The sequence below is a fragment of the Salmo salar genome, chromosome 25 (assembly GCF_965601325.2).
Source record: "Salmo salar chromosome 25, fSalSal1, whole genome shotgun sequence".
Lineage (NCBI taxonomy): Eukaryota > Metazoa > Chordata > Actinopteri > Salmoniformes > Salmonidae > Salmo > Salmo salar.
The window spans coordinates 17,576,918-17,604,602 of NC_138315.1; the positions used below are offsets into that span (position 1 = coordinate 17,576,918).

The 27,685-nt window shown below is 43.1% G+C and overlaps 1 protein-coding gene across 4 annotated transcripts; it reads left to right on the forward strand.

Moving 5' to 3' along the window:
• The first annotated feature begins 1,201 nt into the window (after positions 1 to 1,201).
• LOC106586274 (1-acyl-sn-glycerol-3-phosphate acyltransferase gamma) lies at positions 1,202 to 27,600 on the forward strand. 4 transcript variants are annotated; one of them, XM_082968948.1, is made up of 11 exons: positions 1,202 to 1,390; positions 6,423 to 6,610; positions 17,929 to 17,986; positions 18,279 to 18,504; positions 18,668 to 18,837; positions 19,106 to 19,267; positions 22,425 to 22,578; positions 22,687 to 22,789; positions 23,795 to 23,870; positions 24,062 to 24,260; positions 24,475 to 27,600. In XM_082968948.1, the coding sequence occupies exons 4-11, from the start codon at positions 18,327 to 18,329 to the stop codon at positions 24,564 to 24,566; spliced, it is 1,134 nt and encodes a 377-aa protein (XP_082825074.1). In that variant the 5' UTR covers positions 1,202 to 1,390; positions 6,423 to 6,610; positions 17,929 to 17,986; positions 18,279 to 18,326; the 3' UTR covers positions 24,567 to 27,600. The 4 variants fall into 4 exon arrangements, with proteins under 4 accessions (XP_082825074.1, XP_014028874.1, XP_014028872.1 ...); XM_014173399.3 differs by lacking the exon at positions 6,423 to 6,610 and having other exon boundaries at positions 1,202 to 1,509; XM_014173397.3 differs by lacking the exon at positions 6,423 to 6,610 and having other exon boundaries at positions 1,203 to 1,390.
• Positions 27,601 to 27,685: the final 85 nt, after the last annotated feature.

A 27,685-nucleotide genomic window follows, 5' to 3' on the forward strand; every position in this document is an offset into this window, starting at 1 on the left:
CCCCAGGGCAGTGTAGGGTGCTGTCTTTTGGATGGGATGTTAAACAGGTGTCTTGACTCTCTGTGGTCACTAAAGATCCCATGGCACTTATCATAAGAGTAGGGGTGTTAACCCCGGTGTCCTGGCTAAATTCCCAATCTGGCCCTCATACCATCATGGTTACCTAATCATCCCAATTTTACAATTGGCTCATTCATCCCTCTCCTCTCCCCTGTAACTGTTCCCAGGTCGTTGCTGTAATTGAGAATGTGTTCTCAGTCAATTTACCTGGTAAAATAAGGGTTAATTAAAAAATATTATGTTTTAAAATTTATTTATTTTTTACAAATGTTAGAATGTTCCTTCAACTTTGAGTATTTTGTGCAGATCATTGACAAATAACAATGTAATCAATATTAATCCGACTTTGTAACACAGCAAAATGTGGAAAAAGTCAAGTGGTGTGAATACTTTTCTGAAGTTATTGCCTCAACTACCTCGTACCCCCTCGTAGCTGCAGAACCGTTCGCGCGGCTGTGATTCTATGAGGAAATAAATGATGGAGAGGTGACAGTTGCAGGCTCATGTCTATCAGAGTAGAGAGAGGGAGATAAATCACAGAGCGTGAATATCATTCTTGTTATGTGCAAGATACAGGCGCGCTTCTCTCTCACACCACATCAATGTACACGCGTTGGTCTATATAGGCTACAATGTTGCGCAAATTATAAACTCGCGCCGGCCCAACACGAATCAATTATCTGGCACGTTTTCACATTATATTTTTATGGGGCAGCCAGGAGAAGTGCAGAGGAGTCAACTTGAATTGGCCTAACTCTGATTGCTTTTATTATATTAATTTATTGTTTACATTGCAAACAGTGAAACGTATTGTTCATGCCACGAGAGGTACCGGTTCCTAGAAAATGGGTTCCGGAACGAAACAGTCCAAAACTGAGAGGTGCAGGATCCGGCACAAATTAAGCAAAGACTACATCTTAATGATTTTAATGTATGTAAATAGTAAATTATTTAGTCTGTATTGTATTTTTCGTTATGTGTCGGACCCCAGTAAGACTAGCTGTCGACATTGGCGTCGGGTAATGGGAATCCTAATAAATCTCAATCAAAAAATCTATTCATGATAACCGCCAAATGACAGGAGCTGTTTCATTCCGAATATGGGTGAGGGGCCGGACCGGAAGTTTGATATCGTCTCAGCTCTGCTCTTTCATACCTCAGTTGGTCATTTCAGCGACAAACAATAGCATAGCAACCACCCTGATGAGTGAATTAGCTGGCTAGCTAGCTACTGATAATAATTTAGCTTGGAATCCAGAAGAATCCAAAGTGGCTGCACTAGTTTTGAACTAGCTAAGAAGCTTGCATCTTCAAAACTGGAACAAGTCAGGTAACGTTAACGCGTTAGCATTATCACGGCGAGTGACAGCATGGGGTAACGTTAGCTTACTGGCTAGTGCTAGTAAGCACGAATCTTCTGACGTTGGGTGCTAACTACCAGTTAGATAGGTAGGTAACAGAAAGCTTGATTGCTAAGTGTTATACCTTACATGCTAATTTACGTTAATACAATCATATATTCCAGACGAATAGCTAGCTGGATTCGTCCCATGTATTGTGTTTGTGTAGTTGGCTAGCCAACAGTATTTCTCTAACAGTAAGTTTAATGAGCAATCAACGAATTTATTGGGAAAGCTATGTAGTTAGCTTCAATCTTGTTAGGTAGTTGCTGGCAAAATTCACATCACAAACATACAGTAGCTATCTTGTGTAAAAAAATTAAAAATAATAATAATATGCAATTCCTGATGCACATTTTGCTTGGTTTTGTGATTTCTATTTTCAGGAATTGTAACGTTACATTGGGAAATTGTGGGTATAGCTCACTTTTCGACGTTGACACCACATGTGTTCCTCTGTCATGCCTCGATCAGACAGAGCGTAGTTACGTTTTGTACACCAGAAGTCCATTAATTTCCAATGGAACGCTGCGTCTGCCTTGCAGCATTTGTGCATAGTTCTGTGTGGAGCATACGTTGGATTTATCCACATCGGCTGATGTTAAAAGGGCTTTATAAATACATTTCGTTGAAAATGTGATTAAACCGTATGTGTAGACCTTACATAAATATAAGCAAATGGTAAATGTCGAACTTTAGTGGATTTGTGTGCAACAAAACATTTAGAATTACATAATGAAAAAAGTTTGACTGCAGAATGTATTATGCAGCATTCATGCAATCAAGCTTTCGGTCAGATCGAGGCAAGTATAGCTGACTTGGCATGTGCACATTGCACTAAAGTAACCCAGTGGGATGACAAACTCTCCTTCTGCGTGCCTTGGCGATTCTGTACTGTACATTTTATTAAATTGCACCAGTACTAAAATTAATAATTTAAAGCATCTCTTTGAGATGTCGCTAACTGGATGATGTGCATGTTTGATCCTCGTGATGTTACCTTTTGCACATGCTCACTTTGTCATTTTTTTCTACTTCGGGCAGGGTTTCCCAAACTCGGTCCTGGGGACCTCAAGGGGTGTATCTTTAGTTTTTTTGCCCTAGCACTACATACCATAATCAATTAATCATCAAGCTTTGATATTTCATTTTTTTAACCATTATTTTACCAGGTAAGCTGACTGAGAATGCATTCTCATTTACAGCATTGTCCTGGGGAATGGTTACAGCGGAGAGAAGGGGGATGGAAGCAGGGGATGATTAGGTGGCCATGATGGTGTGAGGGCCAGATTGGGAATTTAGTCGGCTGTGTAGTGTTAGGGCAAAGACTTAACATGAACCCAGGGGCATGTGTCCCCTCAGATTTATCCTGTTTAAAAAATACATGCATTTTTTGTTAGTTTTTCTCTAATACTACTAGCCGCTTAGCAATTTTATGAAGTTTGCTTTAGCTAGCCAAAATAGTTTCCCAACCTCATAACTAGCTACCAAGAAGCCATTTCAGGCTGTCGTGGAATTATTCTAATCAAAAGGAGACTTTTTACAAGTAAACTTTATTATTGAATTACTGCAGTAATGGACCCACCCGTAGGGGATTCGTTGAGAGCCCAACCAGCAGGACTAAGCCACAGCATTTTATAGCAAAGTCCATCCTCCTGGATGTTCATGACAAATCACAGATGAGAGAATTTACACAAAGGTACATTTTGCTCTCATGCAACAGACATCAAGATTTACATGGCGCTAGGGCTGGGCGATATGACGATATATATCGTGTGACGATTGAGCACAATATGAAATGATAGACATTTTTCTATCGTTTATTTTGTTGTGTCGCAAATCACACTCTTTAAGGCAATATATTTCATCAATTGGACGACGCTTTGCGTTGTGGAAGGAAATTTGCAACACAAACAAACATGGAAGAGAGTGAACGTGACACAGAGGACGGAGACACGGAACTCGTACCTAAAAGAGGGGAATCTTTGGTCGCATAGACGTGGTTTGGATATGAAAAGTCTGACACGGACCAGAAAACCATCCACTGCAAAATATGGCACAGACCGGTCCTGATAACAGTCTCAAACACCACTAATCTATTTTACCACCTACGCAAGACTCATGTGAAACAGTACGGAGAGATTCTACGGATGAGACCTAAAAAAGTACAGTCGAGTGCTCAAAACAAACCCCAGACTCAGACCTTGCAAGAGGCTTTTGCCCGCGGCACACCATATGGCAAAGAATCACGAAGGTGGAAGGAGATAACAGCTGCCGTTACAACTTACATCTGCAAAGACATGGCCCCAGTTTACACGGTCGAGAAACGGGGGTTTCGTGAGTTGGTGCTTACACTCAACCCAAGGTACAAAATGCTAATTTATATGTGACACGTATTAATGCCAAAATAACATGCAAAACAGCCAAGCCCCCATAAAACAACAATTTGATGTTATAATACTGTTATTGCAATCTTGTAATTTCTGTTCTCACAAGGCTGTCAATCAAGTTAGAGTAGCTAGCTTCGCCAACTATCTTCGCTGGAAAGCCTGCTGGCAAGGTTGGTGGACTTAAATTATTATATTTGTTTTTTAAAGCAAGCAATAACTAAATGTACTGAATAAGACTCATATCAGATTTTAGCAGAGAGGCATATTTACTTTCTTTTAAAAACAGAACCACCAGTCAAGACGATACAGACAGCTCAATAGGTATGCTTATACAGAAAAATAGACATGGCAAAATTCTCCAATTTACGGACAGAGGGCCTTTCCCCTCCGGGCCCCCTCAGATTTCTGGGGTGCATGACACCCCTGGGAGCTCTGACGTAATCCTTTTGCATGCTTCGGTTTGACTGGACTGAACAAGTGTGCTCACATACAGTGGGGCAAAAAAGTATTTAGTCAGCCACCAATTGTGCAAGTTCTCCCACTTAAAAAGATGAGAGGCCTGTAATTTTCATCATAGGTACACGTCAACTATGACAGACAAAATGAGAAAAAAAATCCAGAAAATCACATTGTAGGATTTTTAATGAATTTATTTGTGTAGAATACGGGCTGAGTCGTGCGTGTCAATGCAATAGAATCCTACTCCGATGCGTTCTGCCTCTTCTTAGTTTTGTTTCGGTATGTTGCATTGAAAGTGGCTAATATTGCATTGATTCGATAAGAATTACCACAGTAAAGGGAAACATCGGTAGTGTTAACAGAGAAAAGTCTAGAACAGTGGTCACTAACCCTTTCTGAGTCAAGATCACTGAGTCAATGCAAGCCGAGCTCTACCACTCAGATTTTTTTTTAACATGACTTAAAAAATGTAAACCTATGCAACATTAACCAATTCAAAATGTTACTGTAGCAATAAGATTTGTGCAGTAAGCTACAGGCCCAATACATTACCACCGCCCGAGACTCTCGATTGTGCATCTGTAAATGTGTTTTTGGTTACAAGCCAAATTTCTTCAGCCTCCTAAGGTTGAAGAGGCGCTGTTGCGCCTTCTTCACCATGCTGTCTGTGTGGTTGGACCATTTCAGTTTGTCCGCAGGCCACGCAGTCATGGGTGAACAGGGAGTACAGGAGAGGGCTGAGAACGCACCCTTGTGGGGCCCCAATGTTGAGCATTAGCGGGGTGGAGATGTTGTTTCCTACCCTCACCACCTGGGGGTGGCCCGTCAAGGTCCAGGACCCAGTTGCACAGGGCGGGCCCGCAGCCTTGCGATGGTTAACATGTTTAAATGTTTTTCTCACGTTGGCTGCGGTGAAGGAGAGGCCGCAGGTTTTGGTAGCGGGCTGTGTCGGTGGCACTGTATTGTCCTGAAAGCGAGCAAAGAAGTTGTTTAGTTTGTCAGGTAGCAAGACGTTGGTGTCCGCGACTGGGCTGGTTTTCTTTTTGTAATCCGGGATTGACTGTGGACCCTGCCACATACGTCTCGTGTCTGAGCTGTTGAATTGCGACTCTACTTTGTTTCTATACTGACGCTTAGCTTGATTGATTGCCTTGCGGAGGGAATAGCTACACTGTTTGTATTCGGTCATGTTTCCGGTCACCTTGCCATGATTAAAAGCAGTGGGTTGCGCTTTCAGTTTAGAGCAAATGCTGCCATCAACCCATGGTTTCTGGTTGGGGAAGGTTTTAATAGTCACCGTGAGTACAACACCACCGATGTACTTGCTAATAAACTCGCTCACCGTATACATCAATGTTGTTGTCTGAGGCTATCCGGAACATATCCCATTCCACGTGATAGAAGCAATCTTGAAGCGTGGAATCAGATTGGTCGGACCAGCTTTGAACAGACCTGAGCACGGGCGTTTCCTGTTTTAGTTTCTGTCTATAGGCTGGGAGCAACAAAATGGAGTTGTGGTCAGATTTGCCGAAAGGGGGGCGAGGGAGGGCTTTGTATGAGTCACGGAAGTTAGAGTAGCAATGATCCCGAATTTTGATAGCCCGGGTCGTGCATTTGATATGCTGATAAAATTTAGGGAGCCTTGTTTTCAGATTAACCTTGTTAAAATCCCCAGCTACAATAAATGCAGCCTCAGGATATGTGGTTTCCAGTTTACATAGAGTCCAATGAAGTTCTTTCAGGGCTGTTGAGGTGTCTGCTTGGGGGGGATATACACGGCTCTGATTATAATCGAAGAGAATTATCTTGGTAGATAATGCGGTCAGCATTTGATTTTAAGGAATTCTAGGTCAGGTGAACAAAAGGACTTTGAGTTCCTGTATGTTGTTATGATCACACCACGACTCGTTAATCATAAGGCATACGCCCCGGCCTTCTTCTTACCAGAGAGATGTTTGTTTCTGTCGGTGCGATGCGTGTAGAAACCAGGTGGCTGTACTGACTCTGATAACGTATCTTGAGTGAGCCATGTTTCCGTGAAACAAAGAATGTTACAATCTCTGTCTCTCTGGAAGGCAACTCTTGCTCGAATTTTGTCTACCTTGTTGTCAAGAGACTGGACATACTTAGGAGCGGTGAGCGATGTGCCTGTCTACGGCGCCTGACCAGAAGACCGCTTCGTCTGCCCCTTCTGCGGCGCCGTTGTTTTGGGTCGCCTACCGGGATCCGATCCATTGTCCTGGGTGGTGGTCCAAACAGAGGATCCGCTTCGGGAAAGTCGTATTCCTGGTCGTAATGTTGGTAAGTTGACGTTGCTCTTATATCTAATAGTTCTTCCCGGCTGTATGTAATAAGACTTAAGATTTCCTGGGGTAACAGTGTAAGAAATAGTACAAACAATACTGCATAGTTTCCTAAGTACACGAAGCGAGGCGACCATCTCTGTCGGTGCCATATCACACATCCCCGTTCCCTAGCGGCCGCCATCTCCGTTCTGCTGATTGTATGAAGAAGTACCTCTTGGATCCTCTTGTCTTATCAGTCATCTCTCCCTTACAGCTCAGAATCTATGGCTGCACTGAACTTTTATAGCCACTTTTTTACTTGCCTGAAATCTAAAGTCACTTGTCCAAAAATAAAAATGGTTAACACCATGAGCCAAAAAGGAGACTGAAAATTGTGTTGTATGATGCAAGGAACCACTTTACAAAATAACATTAATTATTATCACTGGTATTCACAATGGAAGGCTGCTGGTCTCTGATCCCATGCATTACAGTATATCACCTGCCGTTGTGGCCTTGAGCAAGGCATTTAACCCCCCACAAAGTAAAATACTGCACTGTTAGGCAACTGTATAAAACATGTGGTCCATCAACTCTCCATCTGGAGAGCTACTGGGTGTGCAGGCTTTTGACCCAGCCCTGTCAAGCACACCAGTCAGTAGCTGATTTTATTACAATGTGGTGTGTTTGAGCAGGGCTGGAGCAGAAGCCTGCACACCTAGTAGCTCTCCTGGACTGTCCTGGAGGATGGGGGCCACCCTGCAACATTACAATTACGACCAAATACTTTTTGTAAAATAATTCCATTCAATGAACCAGGTATCAAATTGCTAAGTTTGGTGCGGTACCTAAGATGTTTATGATGTTTCATTTTTAATGTTGTGGATGAAATAGCTGCCATCTGGACAAGTGTTTATTTAGCCCACCATGTCTTTAGAGAACAAAACAAACTGCAAGAAGACACTTGCTGCAAATTAGTTAAGTAGCTAGCTGTTAACCTAGCTCTGGGGTCACTTCTCCCGCCCTTTCTTGAGTGGCACTGGTTGGTAGCCAACGGCAGAGTAAAGCCAGAAGCAACAACTTGTAATCAAACTGTTACCATGGCAGGTTGTGCCATGCTAACTCCACCCCTTTCCAAGAGAACCCAGACCCCTCCAGGTTGATGGAAATTTGAAGTGACTTATCCAGGGTGCCTGTAGCTCCCTAATCAGTGCTAATCTGATCCACCGAGGATTAGAGATGAGTAAGGCATGTAAGATACTGCTTACATGTATGCCTGTCCTCTAGAAGGGAGACACTGGCCATTCTTACCTACCTAGCTATCATTCGCTTCATCCAGTGAGGTCTGAATTGAAGTGGACTGGTAGTTGGAGGTTCCTCTGGGTCATTTTTGTTGGACTTCAGTTATTTTGGCCCATTGTGAGCGCAGTTTCGTCTGGGGACCACACTCACCTCTTGCTCTGAGTGGTCAGTTTTCCGTGGGATCTCCCCCCTCCTACCGACACCTCATCCAGTGGAATCTGGTTGAGTTACAGCTTTCATCATATTCTCCTTAGTCCCCTCTGAGGGATTACCATGGCTGTGCAGCAGAATATGCCATGAGTGACAATCCGCTGTCTTCCCGATCGGTCTTATTCAATTTTTAAATTGTATTTTGGTGGGATACACAAACGGTCAATATGCTGAACCAGAGTGCGGTGATGATCTTCACCGGGATCTGTGGGGCGTTGGTGGTCCTGGCTATGGCCTACTACGTCTACTGGTAAGTCATACTGGGAAGAAGGGGGGTGGACCAGCCACTAACCAGGGCCGTTCAGATGGCCTCCAGTAGATATCTGGACCAGTTCTATGACTTCAATGGGTGCCTGGCATTTTGCTTGGGGAGCTTCAGGAGTAGTCAACTCATATCCCTTCTTTAATCCCCTCATTGGTATGTTCTACATGTTTGTTACGACCCAGGCAGTTGTATCAAAATGACTTTGAGAATCTTGTCCCTTGTTGGCCAGATGTGGGCTAATGGGTTTTCTCAAATCCTAATTTGACCTTTCCTGGTCTTTGTAGAATAGATGGCTCCTATGGCCATACATAACCATATCCCCCAGCGAACCTGCAACCAGGTGATTGAGGAGAGGCAGCTGTTCCTTTCCTAAGCAGCTTTAACCCAGTGTCTGTACTCTGTAATCCTCTCCCAGGAATGCGTGAGGCCACAGGTGGGTCTTGCTTTCTTTCTCAGGCTCCTGGGGCTAGGCTGGAGCTCTGCTTATGCTGCCTGTTTACTTGAGTTGGGTCCCTCAGGTCTTGCTTCCCATGGAGAAGCAACTAGTTTATGATGCTTTGAGGGCTCTAGTCTGAGGTAATGCTCGCCAACTTTGGTCTTGGAGATGATCCTGGTTGAAAGAGATGGAGAGCGAGAGAGTAAAGCGCTCTCCAGACGGACAAGCGCTGGGCAGAGCAGGGTTTGCCTGGTTTATCCCTCTTGTCAAAGCAGCTACTGCCTTCACACACGAGGGCAATAGCTGACCGCCGGTGACCATAGCAACAAAGCAAACACAATTTTCGAAGTGTGAAAAGTGAATTGCTGTAACACCATAAGCATGCATAAAAAAGTATTTACAGGCAACAACAATTATTAACCCAAAAATAGATTAGAATACAATTATTGGTTTTGGATGTAATTCTGCTCCCCACCTAGCTCCATTGAAAATGAATGGGACACTCCTGCATGTCTGAAAAGCCCTTAAAGAGGCAATCTGCAGTTGCTACATCCATTTCTGGACTTTTCTAGAATTTATATGTACCCATTTGATTCTTGAAGAATTTAACTTATAAATGCCTCATGAGCTTAGTTCAACTGTCATACACTATCAGAACCAAAAATATAAGATTGTTTTACTTCAATGTTTGTAACCACTGTAAAATTATAAACAAACACTATATAGCCTCAAAACATGGATGGTCAGTCCTTGCACCCGGAGATCTTTCTGTGAATTTGAGTGGTTACATTTCTCCAGCCCCATCCCTCCGCTTTTTACTGAAACGGGGGCGTGAAGTATGCTTTGTTATTGTTTCTAACTAAGGATTGCCGCTTTTTAAGAGGGATAGAAAAGTAAGAGAGGAACTGGATGCAGAAGGAGCACCTATAATACCCATTACCTAGTGTGTTACATCTGGGTCTGTTACCATGGTTACTCTTTGAACATATGTTCCTTTGAGGATGTTTAAAGGGGTGAAATCTTTTAGAACTCACAGGTGATCCAATTGTTCATAAAAAAAAAAAAAGATTTCTGCCCCCGCTTTTGCTACTGTAAGTGCACAGATGCACACCGAAAGCATTTTCTTCCAATATTTATTGCAGTGAGCTGGAAAATAAATTGATCCCGTGGTCACGTCTGAACAGGCTGTGCATGTGGGAGAGAAAGTGTGTACGTGCTCTTTACTTTCTTTTACCTCAAAACCCAGAGCCTTCTCTTTTGGTCTCAGTTGGAAGCGGTCTGTTGGGTTCCTATTTGAAGCTTTGACTACAAAGGTACACTGCAATCTGTCATTCTGATACTCATGTTAATGGCCTAAATGTAGGGAATTACTCTGAATAATTTACAATGCAGAATGCCTTCCTATTTTTAACTGATTGTGACATGGGAATATTCTTCCAATGGTGTATAACCCCGAGTGGTAGCCCTCTCACCTGTGTCTTCTCAGATGCTCTCAAGGCACTACTTGAGCAATGGGTGGGAGAATTATTGGGCAACCTTCCAGTGCAGTTTTGCAATTTATTAGGAATTGACTCGTTTGGCAATGTGTTACCAGACATGTCTCTACTCCCAACCTACTGCTTTTCTTGTCCCTGGGTTTGATTGCCTGTTTGTCTCACAGGTTTTGCAACACGTTGGAATGCATTTTGCCAGTACGAAATATACTAGGACTAGGGCAGCCCCACATACATACTGTCCAAACGTTTTGACAGCTCTGGGCTAGACACTTCTTGTAGATCTGAGAGTACTGGATAAGGGCTGGGCGTAACCAATATGTTAGCTTAATTTTGACCAGTTTTTGATTTATGTTTAAATGATTGCACCCAAATTGGCCATTTCTATTCATAGGATTCATTAAATATAATCCCCAACATCCGATTTTGACAAACACTTCTTAACAAAGTAGTGTTTTGTTCGAAACCACCTAAACTAAGACCGACCCAAGACCGGAGCAAATCGAATCCAAGTTGAAACCAAGACCGGAGGGAGGGCCAAACAGTCAAGATCGGGAGGGGGACAAGGGGTTCGAGACAGTCAAGACCGACACCAGAACAATGAGAGTCCAATTCAAGACCATGATTGTAATTTTGTCAAATCGCCACCATAATAAGAGTTCAAAATGTCCAGTGTTTCTGTGTTCATATTTCAGAAGAACATATGGATTCTAAAGGGCAAATGTATGCTATGGCAAAATGGAGCCACACTACAAATTATTACTGACCCAAATACAGTGGGCAACAATGAGGTCCTTCTACGCCTTGAGAAGGGCTAAGGATTTATAAAATAATGATCATTCTAATTATATTATTTTCAATGATCTGATTTAATCTGTTCAGTTTGTTGGAAAGGGTTTACACTGAAGAAAAGATCCAATCAGAATTTTTTGGGAGTGGTCTCTGGGGGGAGGAATCGAGCTAGCTAAGTCAGACATTGGCTAGGCCATCAGAAGCTAGTATTCAGAACTGTATTAAGGTAAAATGATTGAGTGACAATGGAATCAACCAATCACATTTTCACTTGGGTGGGTCCGATTTTACAAAGGCTAACATGTCACTGTGCAATAGCGAGCAGTAGTTTTCCCACGCTCTAGCTAGCTATCTTTTGTTGTAGGCTAGTTTTGCAGCGGCCGCAGCAGGTGTAATCGAAGAGAATGTTGCTAATTTGTTAGCTTCTCCCTTTTCAATAACTTTCAACAAGAATACGTTTTTACTGTGGTGGACTAAATCAGGGTACCACACTCCTGTATCGTGTCAGATATAGAGTTGAAATGTATTATATTTTTTTGTTTGCATCCCAATATTACACTTTATATAGATCACAGAAGACTAAAATATAACAAAACTGTTTGACATAGAAACACGGAATGTTCTTACTAATAAAAATAACAAAATAAGATAAATATTAGTAACATTTTTCCCATGAGGCCAAGAGGGCGCTTTGGGTCATTGACTGCAGGAAATGGTTGTTTCAAATGATCATCTGGCGATTGGAACTGTATTCTTTTGTAATATTGTGTTCTTTTTTCGTTTTTTTCTCAATCTGATTGGGTGGGTCTGCCATGGCCTGGCTCCCCAGGGGGTGGGCTTGTGTCCACCCAGGCCCACTCATGCCTACGTCCCTGATGCAAGCGGTGCATGATGACTGAATACCCATTGTTGCTTTAGTTAGCATTTACTGGTAGATTTCATGAATTGAAATGTCTTTCCTACCGGCTGCCAATTACATTAATCTGTGAGCTGCTCCATGCCAAAACCAGCTGAGAGCTGCGCGCTCTTGCTGCCTGCAGATGGTATTCCGCTGAAACTAGGCTGTGTAGGGCATGCATGTGAATATGTTTCACGGGTTTTGTGATTGTGTAGGCTACTTTGATACACATCAGTGGGGATTAAGAAGTGAGTATATGCAATGCCCACTGGAAGAAAGTGTACTCCTACAGTGAGGGGGAAAAGTATTTGAAGTTTTGAACCCCTGCTGATTTTGTACGTTTGCCCAGTGACAAAGAAATGATCAGTCTATAATTTTAATGGTAGGTTTATTTGAACAGTGAGAGACAGAATAACAACAACAAAAATCCAGAAAAACGCATGCCAGAAATGTTAGAAATTGATTTTCATTTTAATGAGGAAAAAAAGTATTTGACCCCCTCTCAATCAGAAATATTTCGGTCTCCCAGGTGTCTCTTATACAGGTAACGATCTGAGATTAGGAGCACACTCTTAAAGGGAGTGCTCCTAATCTCAGTTGATTACCTGTATAAAAGACACCTGTCCACAGAAGCAATCAATCAGATTCCAAACTCTCCACCATGGCCAAGACCAAAGAACCCTCCAAGGATGTCAGGGACAAGAATGTAGACCTACACAAGGCTGGAATGGGCTACAAGACCATCGCCAAGCAGCTTGGTGAGAAGGTGACAACAGTTAGTGCGATTATTCGCAAATGGAAGGAACACAAAAGAACTCCCTCGGCCTGGGGCTCAATGCAAGATCTCACCTCGTGGAGTTGCAATGATCATGAGAATAGTGAGGAATCAGCCCAGAACTACACGGGAGGATCTTGTCAATGATCTCAAGGCAGCTGGGACCATAGTCACCAACAAAACAATTGGTAACACACTACGCCGTGAAGGACTGAAATCCTGCAGCGCCTGCAAGGTCCCCCTGCTCAAGAAAGCACATATACATGCCCGTCTGAAGTTTGCCAATGAACATCTGAATGATTCAGAGGACAACTGGGTGAAAGTGTTGTGGTCAGATGAGACCAAAATGGAGCTCTTTGGCATCAATTCAACTCGCTGTGTTTGGAGGAGGAGGAATGCTGCCTATGACCACAAGAACACCATCCCCACCGTCAAACATGGAGGTGGAAACATTATGCTTTGGGGGTGTTTTTCTGCTAAGGGGACAGGACAACTTCACCGCATCAAAGGGACGATGGACGGGGCCATGTACCGTCAAATCTTGGGTGAGAACCTCCTTCCCTCAGCCAGGGCATTGAAAATGGGTCGTGGATGGGTATTCCAGCATGACAATGACCCAAAACACATAGCCAAGGCAACAAAGGAGTGGCTCAAGAAGAAGCACATTAAGGTCCTGGAGTGGCCTAGCCAGTCTCCAGACCTTAATCCCATAGAAAATCTGTGGAGGGAGCTGAAGGTTCGAGTTGCCAAACGTCAGCCTCGAAACCTTAATGACTTGGAGAAGATCTGCAAAGTTGAGTGGGACAAAAATTCCTCCTGAGATGTGTGCAAACCTGGTGGCCAACTACAAAAAACGTCTGACCTCTGCCAAAAAGGGTTTTGCCACCAACCAAGTACTAAGTCATGTTTTGCAGAGGGGTCAAATACTTATTTCCCTCATTAAAATGCAAATCAATTTATAACATTTTTGACATGGTTTTTTTCTGGATTTTTTGTTGTTATTCTGTCTCTCACTGTTCAAATAAACCTACCATTAAAATTATAGACTGATCCTTTCTTTGTCAGTGGGCAAATGTACAAAATCAGCAGGGGATCAAATACTTTTTTCCCTCACTGTACATGAGTGTGCTGGTATTACCGTTGCTGTCCTGTCAGCATCATTATCCTGTCACACGCTTGAAGGCCTAGGTCCAATAGGTTCGCCACTGCGCAAACATGTCTATAATAGATATCACATTTTATTGGTCACGTGCAGATGTTATTGCAGGTGTACGAAATGCTTGTAAAGCTAGAAGCAGAGCTGCTATATCTGTCAATGCCATCTTGTAATAAGGTTTTAATGTGTATATATTTGGCCTGGCGAAGTGGTTTTGTGCGTTTACTGAATGGAGGCTAATAATTTAGTTTTTTTAATCAGCTGGTTTCTATTTTGAGTATCCTTAACATTTCAGCCAGTCCTCCATGAAAGCAATTCAACCACACACAAGCTCCTTCTCTTAGAAAACGGCCCCTGTGTGTGTTGTTTATAGCTAGGCAGGGTGTGTAATTTATATCCAAAAACAATCAGTATTTCTATTGCCCCCTCAGTTAATTTTCTGCACATTTTGCCATGAGGCATATAGAAAATGTAGCCGTTTTAAAATAAGTTTGCTAAAATTCTACACTTTTTGCCATGGTGCAGAGAACTATTGTTATTATTTTTTTACTAATTTCAGGCAATTCCCCCCAAAATTGCCATGGGGCGGAGAGAAATTCTACACATTTAGCCATAGGATGTAGGAAAATGTTCGTAGTTTTTTTTTATATGATAACTGATGATCAATGGGCCCCACCCCGGTCGGTAATTCGACCATGCTTATTAAAAGTTTAGATAGCTGGTCGCTAGACTAATTTACCATTTAAAAAAAAAAAAAAATGTACTGACATGGTCTGAGTGACTGATGCACAACCAAATTTCGACATTGCACCTTGTGTATTATATTATTCTAACTCTCAAAAGTAAGTGAGACCACTGACGACAGATATTATTATTATTATTATTATTATTATTATTATTTTTTTTTTTTTGTGTGAAGTTGGTCCGCAGGCCTACAAAAGGGGGGCCACCAGTTGCCCATCCATGGTTTTAACAAAGAGCAGCCACTTCTGGAAAGAGCAGACACACTACTAGTATGACATTGCCATTTTACTGTACATTTTACTGTATCTATGCCTATCACCATGATTTAAGCTAAGCCAATTGTGAGGGCAACACTTAGGCAAAATCTCATCCAGTCCTTTTTAAATCAGAGAATAGAATAAGCTTTGAGCTTCCATGGGTGTTTGATCTTGTTTATAGGCTACAGTCTGGATTAAAATATCCCCATCACCTGCTGTGTAGTGGACAAACATCAAAATGGAGCTGGCTTAACACCCATTCAGTGATGTTCAGTACAGCACATAGACTTGACTTCTCAGAACTATGCAAGACGAGATACTAAGAATGTTTTGCACTTAGGAATGTAGTGTTTGTAATGTATTCTGCACTGCTGCCTTTCTGCCAGACGATTCTACACACTTACACATCATTGCACTTGCACACAATCTCTCTCTGTGTGTCTTCCTCCCTCTCTGGGACGCTGGTCATTTGTCCTGAACAATGGAGACATGGTTGGCCTGTTCTGAGAGCAAACAAAACACATCTTATTCCTCTCACAAATACACACTTTGCAACCCATTGCCTCCTTTTTGAGAGATGCCATTTAGCAGACGCTTTTATCCAAAATCAATTTAGTCATGCGTGCATCTTATGAATTATTATCAATAACTTTGGCGATGTCATTTACAAAATATCCTCCAACACTCTACTCAGTAAATTGGATGCAGTCTATCACAGTGCCATCCGTTTTGTCACCAAAGCCCCATATACTACCCACCACTGCGACCTGTATGCTCTCGTTGGCTGGCCCTCGCTACATATTCGTCGCAAACCCACTGGCTCCAGGTCATCTATAAGTTTTTGCTAGGTAAAGCCCCGCCTTATCTCAGCTCACTGGTCACCATCGCAACACCCACCCGTAGCACGCGCCCCAGCAGGTATATTTCACTGGTCATCCCCAAAGCCAGCACCTCCTTTGGCCACCTTTCCTTCCAGTTCTCTGCTGCCAATGACTGGAACGAATTGCAAAAATCACTGAAGCTGGAGACATATCTCCCTCTAAATTTAAGCATCAGCTGTCAGAGCAGCTTCCCGATCACTGCACCTGTACATAGCCCATCTGTAAATAGCCCACCCAACTACCTCATCCTCATATTATTATTATTTTTTGCTCTTTTGCACCCCAGTATCTCTACTTGCACATCTATCACTCCAGTGTTAATGCTAAATTGTAATTATTTCACCACTATGGCCTATTTATTGCCTTAACTCCCTAATCTTACTACATTTGCACACACTGTACATATATTTTTCTATTGTGTTATTGACTATACCTTTGTTTATCCCATGTGTAACTGTTGTTTTTGTTGCACTGCTTTGCTTTATCTTGGCCAGGTTGTCGTTGTAAATGAGAACTTGTTCTCAACTGGCCTACCTGGTTAAATATAATTTAATATATATTTTTAAATATATATATTTAATATACACATGGGTGCTTTTGGGAATCGAACCCAGTATTCTGGCATTTACAAGAGCCATGTTCTACCAACTGAGCTACAGAGGACCACAGCCTGCATGCGCCAGGCCTTGTCTGGTCTTATAAACCAAAACTTGAGAGCAGTGGTTCTCAACAGGTTTTGCTTCGGGACCCAAATTGAACCAGGTTGTCTGTGACGACCGCATATTCGCATCTCGAAAGAATCAACAAAATACAATCAGATTTTTTCCCCCCAGTATGTATTGATTGTAAATGAAGCAATTATATGACAAGGGAACAACATTCCAACCTCTTTCATTGTCGATTATTATTGTAATTTCATTGTTGATAATTTCTCGATGAAGAATGTTAATAAACTGGTTTGAAACCTCAAAATCAACCAAAATATCGTTATTTTGAAAATAGTCTCGTTAATTTACTCTCTGGGGAAAAAATATTACATGTAAGTTCATTTCTATACACTTCCTACCTGGTTTAAGTTCAGACTGGAGTCTTTAAAAAAACCGTTATACTCTGACACCAGCGACCCATTCAAAACCTAATTTGAGAATCGCTGCCTTAGAGAACAGAACTGGATGGGGAAAAAAGGATGAAAGGAAAAACAGAGGGAGGTATAAGTAAAGGGATAGATGAAATGCAGGTGGACATTTATTGTCATGAGTCTTGTCCTGGAGGCAGAACTGAGCAGTTCCCGCTAGATGGGCCAGCAGCGAAGTCGAAATTGGCTATATGGGGAAAAAATCATGAAAACAATTACTTTTTGGTCTTAATTTATGGTTGGGTTTAGGCATTAGGGTTACCAGTGTGGTTGGGTTTTAAATCAGATTTTATGACTTTGTGCCTGTGCCAGCTAGTGACCTCTGCAGAGCTGCCTCCAGTACATGAGTCATCCCAATAAATGCCAACCTGCAGTTTAAATAGAGAGGTAATGGAAGGTTGAATGAGGGATGAATAGGATAAGGAGTTGTGGAGGGATGACTTTATTTGAAAATCAAATAGAGGGATGCGATAGAACAATGAATAGGAGAGGTGAAGTGTGCAGAGCTTTTGAGGTTGAGAGTGAACGCTCCTGCATGGGGTTGAAGGTCACAGTGGACTGGAGGGCTGTGTTGTGACTCACTGGTCTGTGTGAGTGAAAATGCATCACAGAGACCCATTTATAGTCCCTGTGCTCTGACAAGCCTGCTGTAACATAACACATGTAAGCCGCCTTGTCTGTCACGCTCATTCAGTCTGTGACAGTCATTTATTCATTATTTTCTGTGACGGGCACTCGCACGCACGCGCTATACAGTAGTACACAATCTAGACAAAGGCTAGAGGTTTTTTTCCCCCTCTGTCCGCTAGCTTAGAATTTAGTAGGTTCTGGTTGTTAATGAGGTAGACCAGCTTCTACACTAACACTTGTTCTTGACTGTATACAGTTGTGCAACCATACACTATGGTTTACAGTAGGCTTTTCTGTTTCTTGCCTGCCACCTTTCTGCCTATGTTGACCTGTCTCTCTCTCGGTCTGTCTCTTTTCCAGGTCCGTAATACTGAGTGAAGGGCCGTGCAGGAGGGGCTTATAGAGGGAGTCCACCGTGGTGAGAATGAAACAGTGATGTCTTCTCGAATCAATCAACCGTACATGTCGTTTGAAATGTATTTATTTGATCTTCTCTCTGAGCAAACACATCTAATGTAACATGTTCATTGTTTCTCCTCCTTTTACTCTTTCTCCTCTCCCTTTTTTACTGCTCTGTCCTTTTAAATCACCCTCTTCTCTTCCTCTCTTCACCACCCCTCTTGTTATCTTACCTACTTTCACCTTCCTGCCTCGCTTCCCCCTCTTCCTCCTGCACCCTCCCACTCTATTCTCTCTCCCTTTTCCCACAGGTCGTTAGTAGTGTGTGGAGGAGAGGAGGCTCCTCAGCAGCAGCAGCCATGGGTCTGTTAGCCTATCTGAAGACCCAGTTTGTTCTGCAGCTCCTCCTGGGCTTTGTGTTTGTGGTGAGCGGCCTCATCATCAACTTCATCCAGCTCCTCACCTGCGTCCTGTGGCCCCTCAACAAGCAGCTCTACCGCAGGATCAACACCAGGCTCTCCTACTCCCTCTGGAGCCGTGAGTCCCCACGCTAGAATTGTGTGTGTGTGTGTGTGAGAGATCCTGTGTCACACCTCAAAAGGGGACTTTGTGAAATAATGAATCTGGAGATTCGATATTGATAATTTTGACTCCGTCGCCGTTGAGTCGATTTTAATTTCTATATTTGGACTTGTTGCAGAGCTGGTGATGCTGCTAGAGTGGTGGTCGGGCACAGAATGCACCCTTTATACAGACCAGGCCACGGTGGAGAGGTTTGGCAAGGAGCACGTCATCATCATCCTCAACCACAACTACGAGATCGACTTCCTCTGCGGCTGGACCATGTGTGAGCGATACGGAGTCCTAGGGGTCAGTATATCTTCTCTCTGCTATTCATCAGTCACTAAATGGGGGTCATCTCAATAGTCCAAACTCATCAGCTTCCCTACTTTGCCTCCTTTCTATTATCAGCCCTGATCTGAAAGAATCAGACATGTGAAACCAAATGACGCCTTCCATATTATTTTCAACTGTTGTGCGTTTTCAGATTCCGTAGCGATAAAGAGAAGTAGATGAGATTGGTCCTAGAGATACACTTCAGGACTCTTACCGTTCCCACGCTTTCTTTTCCGCCCAGAGTTCCAAGGTGCTGGCCAAACATGAGCTGCTGAAAGTGCCTCTGATTGGATGGACCTGGTACTTCCTGGAAATTGTGTTCTGTAAGAGGAAGTGGGAGGAGGACAGAGACACTGTGTTCAGAGGTCTGGACAGACTCAAAGACTACCCTGAGTTTATGTGGGTGAGTGTGTCTCCTTTGGTTAACCCTTTACACTCATGGGAATTGGCCTATATGGAGAGGGCTAAATTAAAATGTTTCTTACAGAAGACATATGAAAAGCATATACATAAGAATAGTACCAATTGAAACAGTTTGGAGATTATGGAGAAATTATTACACCTGAAGTTGAGGGGACAACATTTCACCTGACACGAGACTGAATCTGAACATTATGCTTGATTTTTATGTGCATTTTACTGTACTTTTCGCCGCATTTGTTGATAACAGAATCTGACGATTCTTTGGATACATTCATAGCATAAGAATGTTCCTGGAAAATGTGGGGTAGGTGCAACAAGAGTTTGAGTGAGAGGACTAACTGCTGTCTCCAAGTGGACACACACCTCTCCACAGTGTGCAGTTTCTAAGTCATTGCCATGCTCAAAGAAGAGTCTTAAACTATAGCGTGCTTTTTGTTGTCGAGCTCTCCTCTCTGTGCCGTTGAGGAACTAGAGCAAGCGCACTAGTGGTTGTTCTGTTTGGAACACAACCCTGCATCCCCACCGTCACACAATTACTGTTCTGTACGCAGTCCAAAAGCGGACCATATTTAAATCGCTATCTGGGTCAGCTGGGCATACTTTGAAAGCTTGTTCTATTGACAACAAAAGGATCATCATTTTGGTGCGCATAGATATGAGTCATGAGTAGGGTTGTTGCGGTGTCCGTATTACCGCCACACCAGTCATGAGTCATGACCGCAGTCAAATTCCACGAGACCGTTGAATCACTATAATCTCATTTAATGCACTCTGGACACGCGTTGGTACTAGTACCCAACTCGCTAACGACCATCAGGTCGCTAATGCTCTGGTTCTCAGGGCTCTATAGTCCCTCTAACCACTCTGACAGCAATGCAATAGAAAATCACATCAAACACTTACCAGTATCATGCTTTTAAAAGTTCAAGACTGAGTGGAAAACATGGTGGTTGTGGATGTTGTTTCAAAGCCAAACACAAGGAAATGGACAGCGCTTTCAAAATATGGATAGGCCAATGTACGGTCTGAGCCCAAGCCCCCACCCCCGCACAGAGACAGGGGCTGTCAACACTTTTAATGAAATTTGTTTTGTTGTGATTTAATTATTATTATTTTTTTTTACTATTGATGTTACCGAACAGATTCCAGTTGGTTTCCAAAGTTACGGCTGCATGCTTCTCAATGGCTGATGGATGGAGTGAAATAAGTGTTCTTATAAGCCCAGACATTTCTATGTGTAATCCCTAATGAAAGCAGTTTTGATGGTTGCCACTAAAAAGAGGATGATCCCAGCTGCGACGTTATTTCTCAGCTGCTAGTATTAAGCACATGCTCCACTATAAAACTGGAATAGCCTACCCTGCATGACTCTGAAAAACCAAATGTGGAAAGCGGCCCCCATTCGCTTTTCCAGTGCATACGGATGATGGTTTTCTTCTCCTTGCCCCTGTTCCTGCCCATTTGACAACGGGCCATTCTAAATCAAAACGTATTGTATATATTACCATCTAAATCTAGCGTGTAGGACCTGTTTCAAATCGTCACCTTTTTGCTCCGGAATAGGAATAATATTATTTTATTCAGCTAAGTTCAATTATATTCTTCTTACTATGAAATCCTATAAAATAATGGCACGCGACTTATGAGCATGTATTTTCTGCTAAATGAACTAGCCTATGGCATGGCGCATAGCCAGATAATATATATAGGCCGACTCATTCTGTTCTTCCTGAAATGCATTTTCTTCACATCATAATGTTTCTAAAATAAATCATCGATTTTTATTGTGATGGTGAATATTAAATGATTTTAATAGACTTGTGTGTATGTAGATGTTCCAAAGGCTCACATCAGTGGCTTGTGTGCGCCGAGACCTGGAGATGCTAAACATGTTTATGTTAATTAACGCTCAATTACTGTGAGAACGGCAGTCATTTGCGTGACAATAGCCGGCAAAGTGTCGTGACCGCCACAGCCCTAGTCATGAGTGCATTCAGGTGCGTGTTCCGCGGCAAATTTTCTTCACAATAGACAAACAGGCCCATTATTGTTCAGGACAACCCAGGGTCATCTTTCAAAATACATTGAATTCTCTTAATTTACAGCATTTCCTTCACTCAGATGACAAAAAAAAACTTGCCCAATTTAGCGGGAGGGATGGGGGCAACTTCTTGTCACCTGTGTTGCTCAAGTTCAGAACGTCTGTCAGTCAAAACCCACACAGCGCTGTGAAGTGGAGAGCCTGAACTGTACAACCACTGCGTTCCAATTTAGGTACATATCAGTGCCCAAATCTGCCATTTTCAACCCGGGTACAAGTGTAAAGGGCTAAGGCCTACATTTTTCTATCCTGGGCCACATGACTACATTTCTTGTCATTCTGTTGGCTCTTAACAGCCATTACAAAACGATGAGGGTAGCGCACATTAGGCCCAGACAGCTCGTACAGTGAATCTACACACAGGACTGATTCTTGAGCTCCTAGCTTCAGTCTGCCATAAGTCATTTGGACTAGGTCCAGGAGTTTGGTCTTGTCTGGAGCAGGTCTGGTTCGTGTTATTCATCGAGCTGAAACGCCACAGGGGAATCTAGGTCAGTGGGATTCTGGTCTGGCTCCTAATAGCCCTCCCTAACGATCTTATGTTGTTGCTCAGGCTGCAAGTTTCCACTTCCACCTCTCGTTACTGTTACCGGGAACGACAGAGATTTGGCTAATCAGGTCGTCTGATCTGGTTTAAGCAACACCTAGGAATCGCATGACTGACCAACTCACCTCAGGGACAGGAGGACGACAAGATGTGCAGTGTTTTCTTTGAAACAGTCTTCTGTCTGTCTGAGGATGTATATTTTGTTGACGCTGCACCCACTCTAAATGGAAGTCCTTGAAGAACTTTATTTCGAGTAGCGTTTCCTGGAGGTGCACTTGATCTGTAACACAAGCTGGCCCTGCTGGGGAGTCTAAGAGGATAGGGGAAAGGAGGTCACCTCGGTGGATGTGTGCCTGTCTGAACCAGTAGTGTATTTCTAAACCTGCCGTTTTTATCTTTGCGTGTGTTTCTCTAACCTCAACGTTTGCGTGCGTCTGTGAATCCCTTGTGAGTGCATGTTTGTTGACGCTCCTTTTCCTGTCTCCATAGTTCCTGCTGTACTGCGAAGGCACCCGCTTCACAGAGAAGAAGCACCAGATCAGTATGGAGGTGGCAGAGGGTAAAGGCCTGCCCAAGCTCAAATACCACCTGCTGCCCAGAACCAAAGGCTTCACCACAACACTGAAATGCCTCAAGGGCACAGGTGGGGCATGCATGCACGTGTTGCGCGCGCACACATACACACACGCACAGTTCAAAATAAGGTCTTGTATTATTATAGATTTTCTGTTCTGTCTTTCATTGTTTTTAGTATCTGCCGTGTATGATGTCACATTGAATTTCAAAGACCACCAAGTCCCCACTCTGCTGGGCATCATCAACGGCAAGAAATACCTGGCAGATATGAGAATCAGGTGGGTACTAATCAATATGTATGACCCTGTGATTATTACGTGAGCTGTTTCAAGCGAAAACCCATGACATTCTGTTAGCCTCTTGGCTTCGTTCCTATTTTTTTAATAGTAAGCGGGACAGTGGACTGTTCAAAACTGAGCCGGAATCTTACCTAACACTCCTTTGTGTTGCTGGGGTAGTCCTGTCCTACCCAACCCGCGGAGGTAAAGGGAGGTAAAGGGGGAAAGGCATCAACAGAGATCACAGATTGCCCTGCGGTAAAAAAACAGGACTCAGCCACTCATGTCCTTGAGACCATAATTCAATCATGAGTTTCAGTACCAGCCTTCAGTAAAAAAAAACTAACTCTTAGGGAGAGCTGAGTAAAACTATAAGATTACAGAGAGCCATTTGTCAATGGCATCATGGACTGTTTCTCTTCAAATCATAATGACCATTTGAATGACAACGTTGAGAGACCTTCAAAGCCTTTCCTTTAAATTAGATTACACGGAGAGGCATATCAAAACAGCTCCACTGCATGAATGATCCTCGTGTGAGGCTAAACAGGGAGAGTAGCCTGGTGTGGCAAAAGCAGGTGCTTGTGGAAAATAATACATAATGCTATACATCAAAAGGCTGTTTGATGGCCCTGTCCTACAGTAGATGGCACTGTATGAGGTGCCCCATCTGAACTTTGGGTGAGTTTGCCCCCTGGTGGTTAGATGTTGCTATACCAAACTCATTCTCTACTCCAGGGTTTCCCCAACTCGGTCCCGAGGGCATGTTTTGGTGTTTGCCCTAGCACTACACAGCTGACTCAAATAATCAAAGCTTGATGATGAGTTTTTATTTTTTTTATTTGAAGTCAGCCGGTTTGTGATAGGGCAAAAACCAAAACGTGCACCGGGGGGGCAGGACCGAGTTTGGGGAAACCCTGCTCTACTACACTCCATAGCAGACTCCCCCTGCTATCTCCTGATTTTGTGTTGACTGCTTGTCTCCCCTGCTCCTTCTCCCTGCAGGCGGTTCCCTGTAGAGGAGATCCCAGAAGATGAGAAGGAGTGTGCCAACTGGCTTCATAAGCTTTACCAGGAGAAGGTAGGGATCTTTAGTGCTTGAGTTGTAACTGAATATTGTTAAATGCAGTTTTGTTCCCTGTACAAGTCTCACACACAGATAAACTCCCATATGAGATGAGTTACTGACACATACCTTATTTGGAAGTAACAACAAAATATGTTTAACCAGGTTTGGTAGTACCTTGACGTTCATTCGGTCTCCGTCTCCAGGATGCTCTGCAAGAACACTATCATAAAGAGGGCACTTTCCCAGGTCCCACCATCACCCCTCCTCGCCGGTTGTGGACGCTACTTAACTTCTTGTTCTGGGCTACCCTGCTGCTCTCGCCCCTCATAAACTTTGCCTGCGGTGTGGTGGTCAGTGGCTCCCCCCTCCTCATTCTCGGCTTCAGCCTCTTCCTTATCATTGGTGAGTAGAGGGTACATAACGCTTCCTGGTTACTCTTACCTTAGGCTGGGGCTGGGACGTCGATCCAATAACCATGAGGTGTATAGCTAACTCTAACACGTATGGGAATGTAACTGAGATGTTGATTAATGTGCATAGTTCCTGACAACAAATGTTTTCTGCCTCACTGAGATTTGGTCCATAACCTCTCTGTTATCTTTTTGGTCCTCCTCAGCCTCCATAGCCATCCGGCGCCTGATTGGTGTCACCGAGATAAAGAAGACGGGCTCCAGTTACGGCGACGAGGGGGCTAAGAAACAGAACTAGAACTCTGCCTCCTGACCGCGGTTGGTCGCTCTCGTACGGTCCTCCTGCGGTCCCCCTCCCCCATTCTGTTGTCCTGAGGTGCATGCGAGTAAGCACTCCGGGGAGGGGGGGTCAAACCGATTTACACCAGAGATGGATCTGGACGATGAGGGAAGGAAGAGAGGGAGGGGTTTGGCCATGGGAGAAGTGTAGAGAGAAAAAGGAGACCATCTGCAGCCAGCTCTCTGTGCACTGAGAACGGGAGGTACTGCTGTGAACATGCTCCTTGCCCCCTTATCCAACCCCCTCAGGCCCCCCCCGCCAACGCGCACTCTTCGACTCCTTTGACCCTCGGAACCAAGCCTATCAGCAGCTTTCCTTTCCATAACTTTCTTTTGAATTTAGTTTTTGATTTGAGGTTGAGGTGTTACTTCAGTGTTCACCTTGTAACATACAGTACAGTACATCTCCCCCCTCGCTCTACCGAAATGCCAGGCAGAGCTCTATAATGCGACCATTTTCCTCGCATATGCGCCTAAATATGTTGCTATGCGTCTAGAAAAAAAAATCACCCAGAGGATAATTGTTGCAAAGATTTCACTGTACGGCAGCCCCTGAGTGCCATGGCGAATACACCGAGCGCAAATTCATGACCGTGGTAATTGCACCATTACTACAAAGAAAACGGCTTGTTACCTCCAAATATTTTTCATTGTGCTCTTTCTTTGTGTACTTGTACATTTTTCAACTTAGGCGCACGTATGCTCACTGTACAAAAAGGTCAGTGTAGAACCCTGCCAGGTTTCCTCTTTGCTTTTTATCTCTGAGCCAAAAAGGTGTTTATTTTCACTGTGCTTCATCTCTCTGCTGTGGGAGCCATTTTTATTCATGAGCAAATATAATGGGGGGTTCTATGATTCTACTAGTCTATGCATTCTTACCAAGACAGTCAGCTAGAGTTTGGCTGCTGTTGAATATTACTAAGGCACTTATTTTCAACTGAGCTATGTTCAACAGCAGAGATGGGACTTCCAGTGTTTTCAATACTGAGTCAGGGTTCTATGTGTTAAGACTACAGTAAGGGCTCTGTATTCATTAACTTCATGGTAACTAACTACTTACTAACATTGCCATGATACTCCACTCCGCTGTTCCAACGGCCCCGGCTTCTGACTGTAATTATTATTTTATGTATGTAGGTTTTTACAGCATTCTCCATTGCTTGCTCACAAGTAGATATCTGCACACATATTACCATGCCAGTTCCTGAGTGAACTATGAACTTGTTCTCTGCCCTCTCTGCTCTGGTTTAAACATGCTAAACCACCCCCAGAATTAGTGTGACCTCTTATAATAACCTTGATCACCAATAACCCTAACCCCCAGCTACCCTTTATAGTTGAAATGCAGTACTTATTGAATGAGTTCTTCTAATGATCGAAGCTGAGAGCTGCAGGTCTCACTGCCATCCCCTTCTCTCCTAAAACAGTGATGGGGTTGGTAGTGGCATTAGTGTACAGAAACTACTGTCCACTTATAACCTCATTACTGAAATTACATTTGATTCTGTGCTTCATCTCTAGACAGTAGTAATGTTTGCCTTAATTCAAGTTTCCTCAGGCTAGGGTGATTGTTTGATTGGTTGCTAGGTTCCCTCCCCACCTCATCTCTCCCTCCACTACAGTGTTCTATTCAGACACACTTCACCAACCATTCATCCATAATGGTGCACTGTGGGTAGTTGAGTTTTCTCCGGGGTAGTACTGACATGTTTATGGGTTTATTAGGCCCAGGTATATGTTGTGGATCAATAGGATCTTAGTATCACTAGCCACCAACGAGTAACACGATGTTACTAAAGCTACTATTGGTCTTGAATTGCACAGGAAGGAATAGTTCTTATTATTTCATTTTTTTCCCCCTTATTTTATTTTGCTGCTATTCATTGTAGGGCACAGCGCCACCCTAGGCTCAGGCACTGCAACTGCACTTGCTTTCAAAACATGTTACATTGTTTATCAACTCATTGGACATCTATTTACACTATGATGATACTCTTAATGGTGACCCGCCCCATCTGTGGTCTGAGGGGTTGGTGTATAGGGAGGCTGATGACTCCTTTATAACTGGAACTGACATGAAAGCAGACCTCAAAGATGACAGGTGACTGGCATTTCCCCAGAGCAACATGCAAACATGGTAGCAACACATCATCACTAGTCTACAGAATACCATCCTGTTTCAACGTCACCATCTTTTCTCCCTATGTTGATGTCCTTTGTTTTTTAACCAGGACAGATTCATGCAAGCCTTAACAGAGTGCAGCTTCATTGCATTGTGTGTGTGAACTTAGACAACACTTCCTCAGTAGTATTAGGTTTTGATTGGCAAGTAGAGGGACACTGACTCAGTAAGATTCACATAAATCTGCCCTCTGTTAAAATGACGAGGAACTCGTGTTTTATTTCTCAAGACAGAAAAAAGTAGTTAGGGTTAGTTAAAGTATAGCTATTTGTAAAGCTGAAGAGATGAGGGTCCCATGAGAATATGCTCCTAGTTACAGTAATAGTTAAGAGGGCCCCATTTTAATAATACTTACTGTCCCATGATGCTTCTGTGTTCGATACATCTGTTACAACTCCTGTTACATCTCTCAACTGTCAATACAACTGTTACAGTAGCTTAGGAAATATATGTTCAAGTTTTGGGGCATAATGTTGTTCTCATCTCCAGTCTACTCCCTTAACTCCAAACTACAGTACCACCTCTCCCTCAGGTATCTATCAGTCCAGCTCTCTGTATAAGGTGTATATATTTCCAGTGCAACAGAACATGCAGAGAAGTTAACCTGTGGGTTTTTACTGGGGAAAATCTCCCACTAACTTTGAATTTTCTGTTCAAGTTTTTGAAACTTAAGAATTAGGTAACATTAGAAATACGACACTGAAATCGGACCCTTTTTGGCTTAAAAGTGGCACATCTCGACTCAACTTTTGTCTTTTTTCTAAATATCTGTTCAATTAAACAATTAAGAATATTAAAGAATTGAATCATAGTTGATTTTTAATGCTGTCAGTTTGTCTGAATGAATTTCTCAGTTTGCAGCAGAATCCAGATGTCATTCTAACGAGACCAAGTCA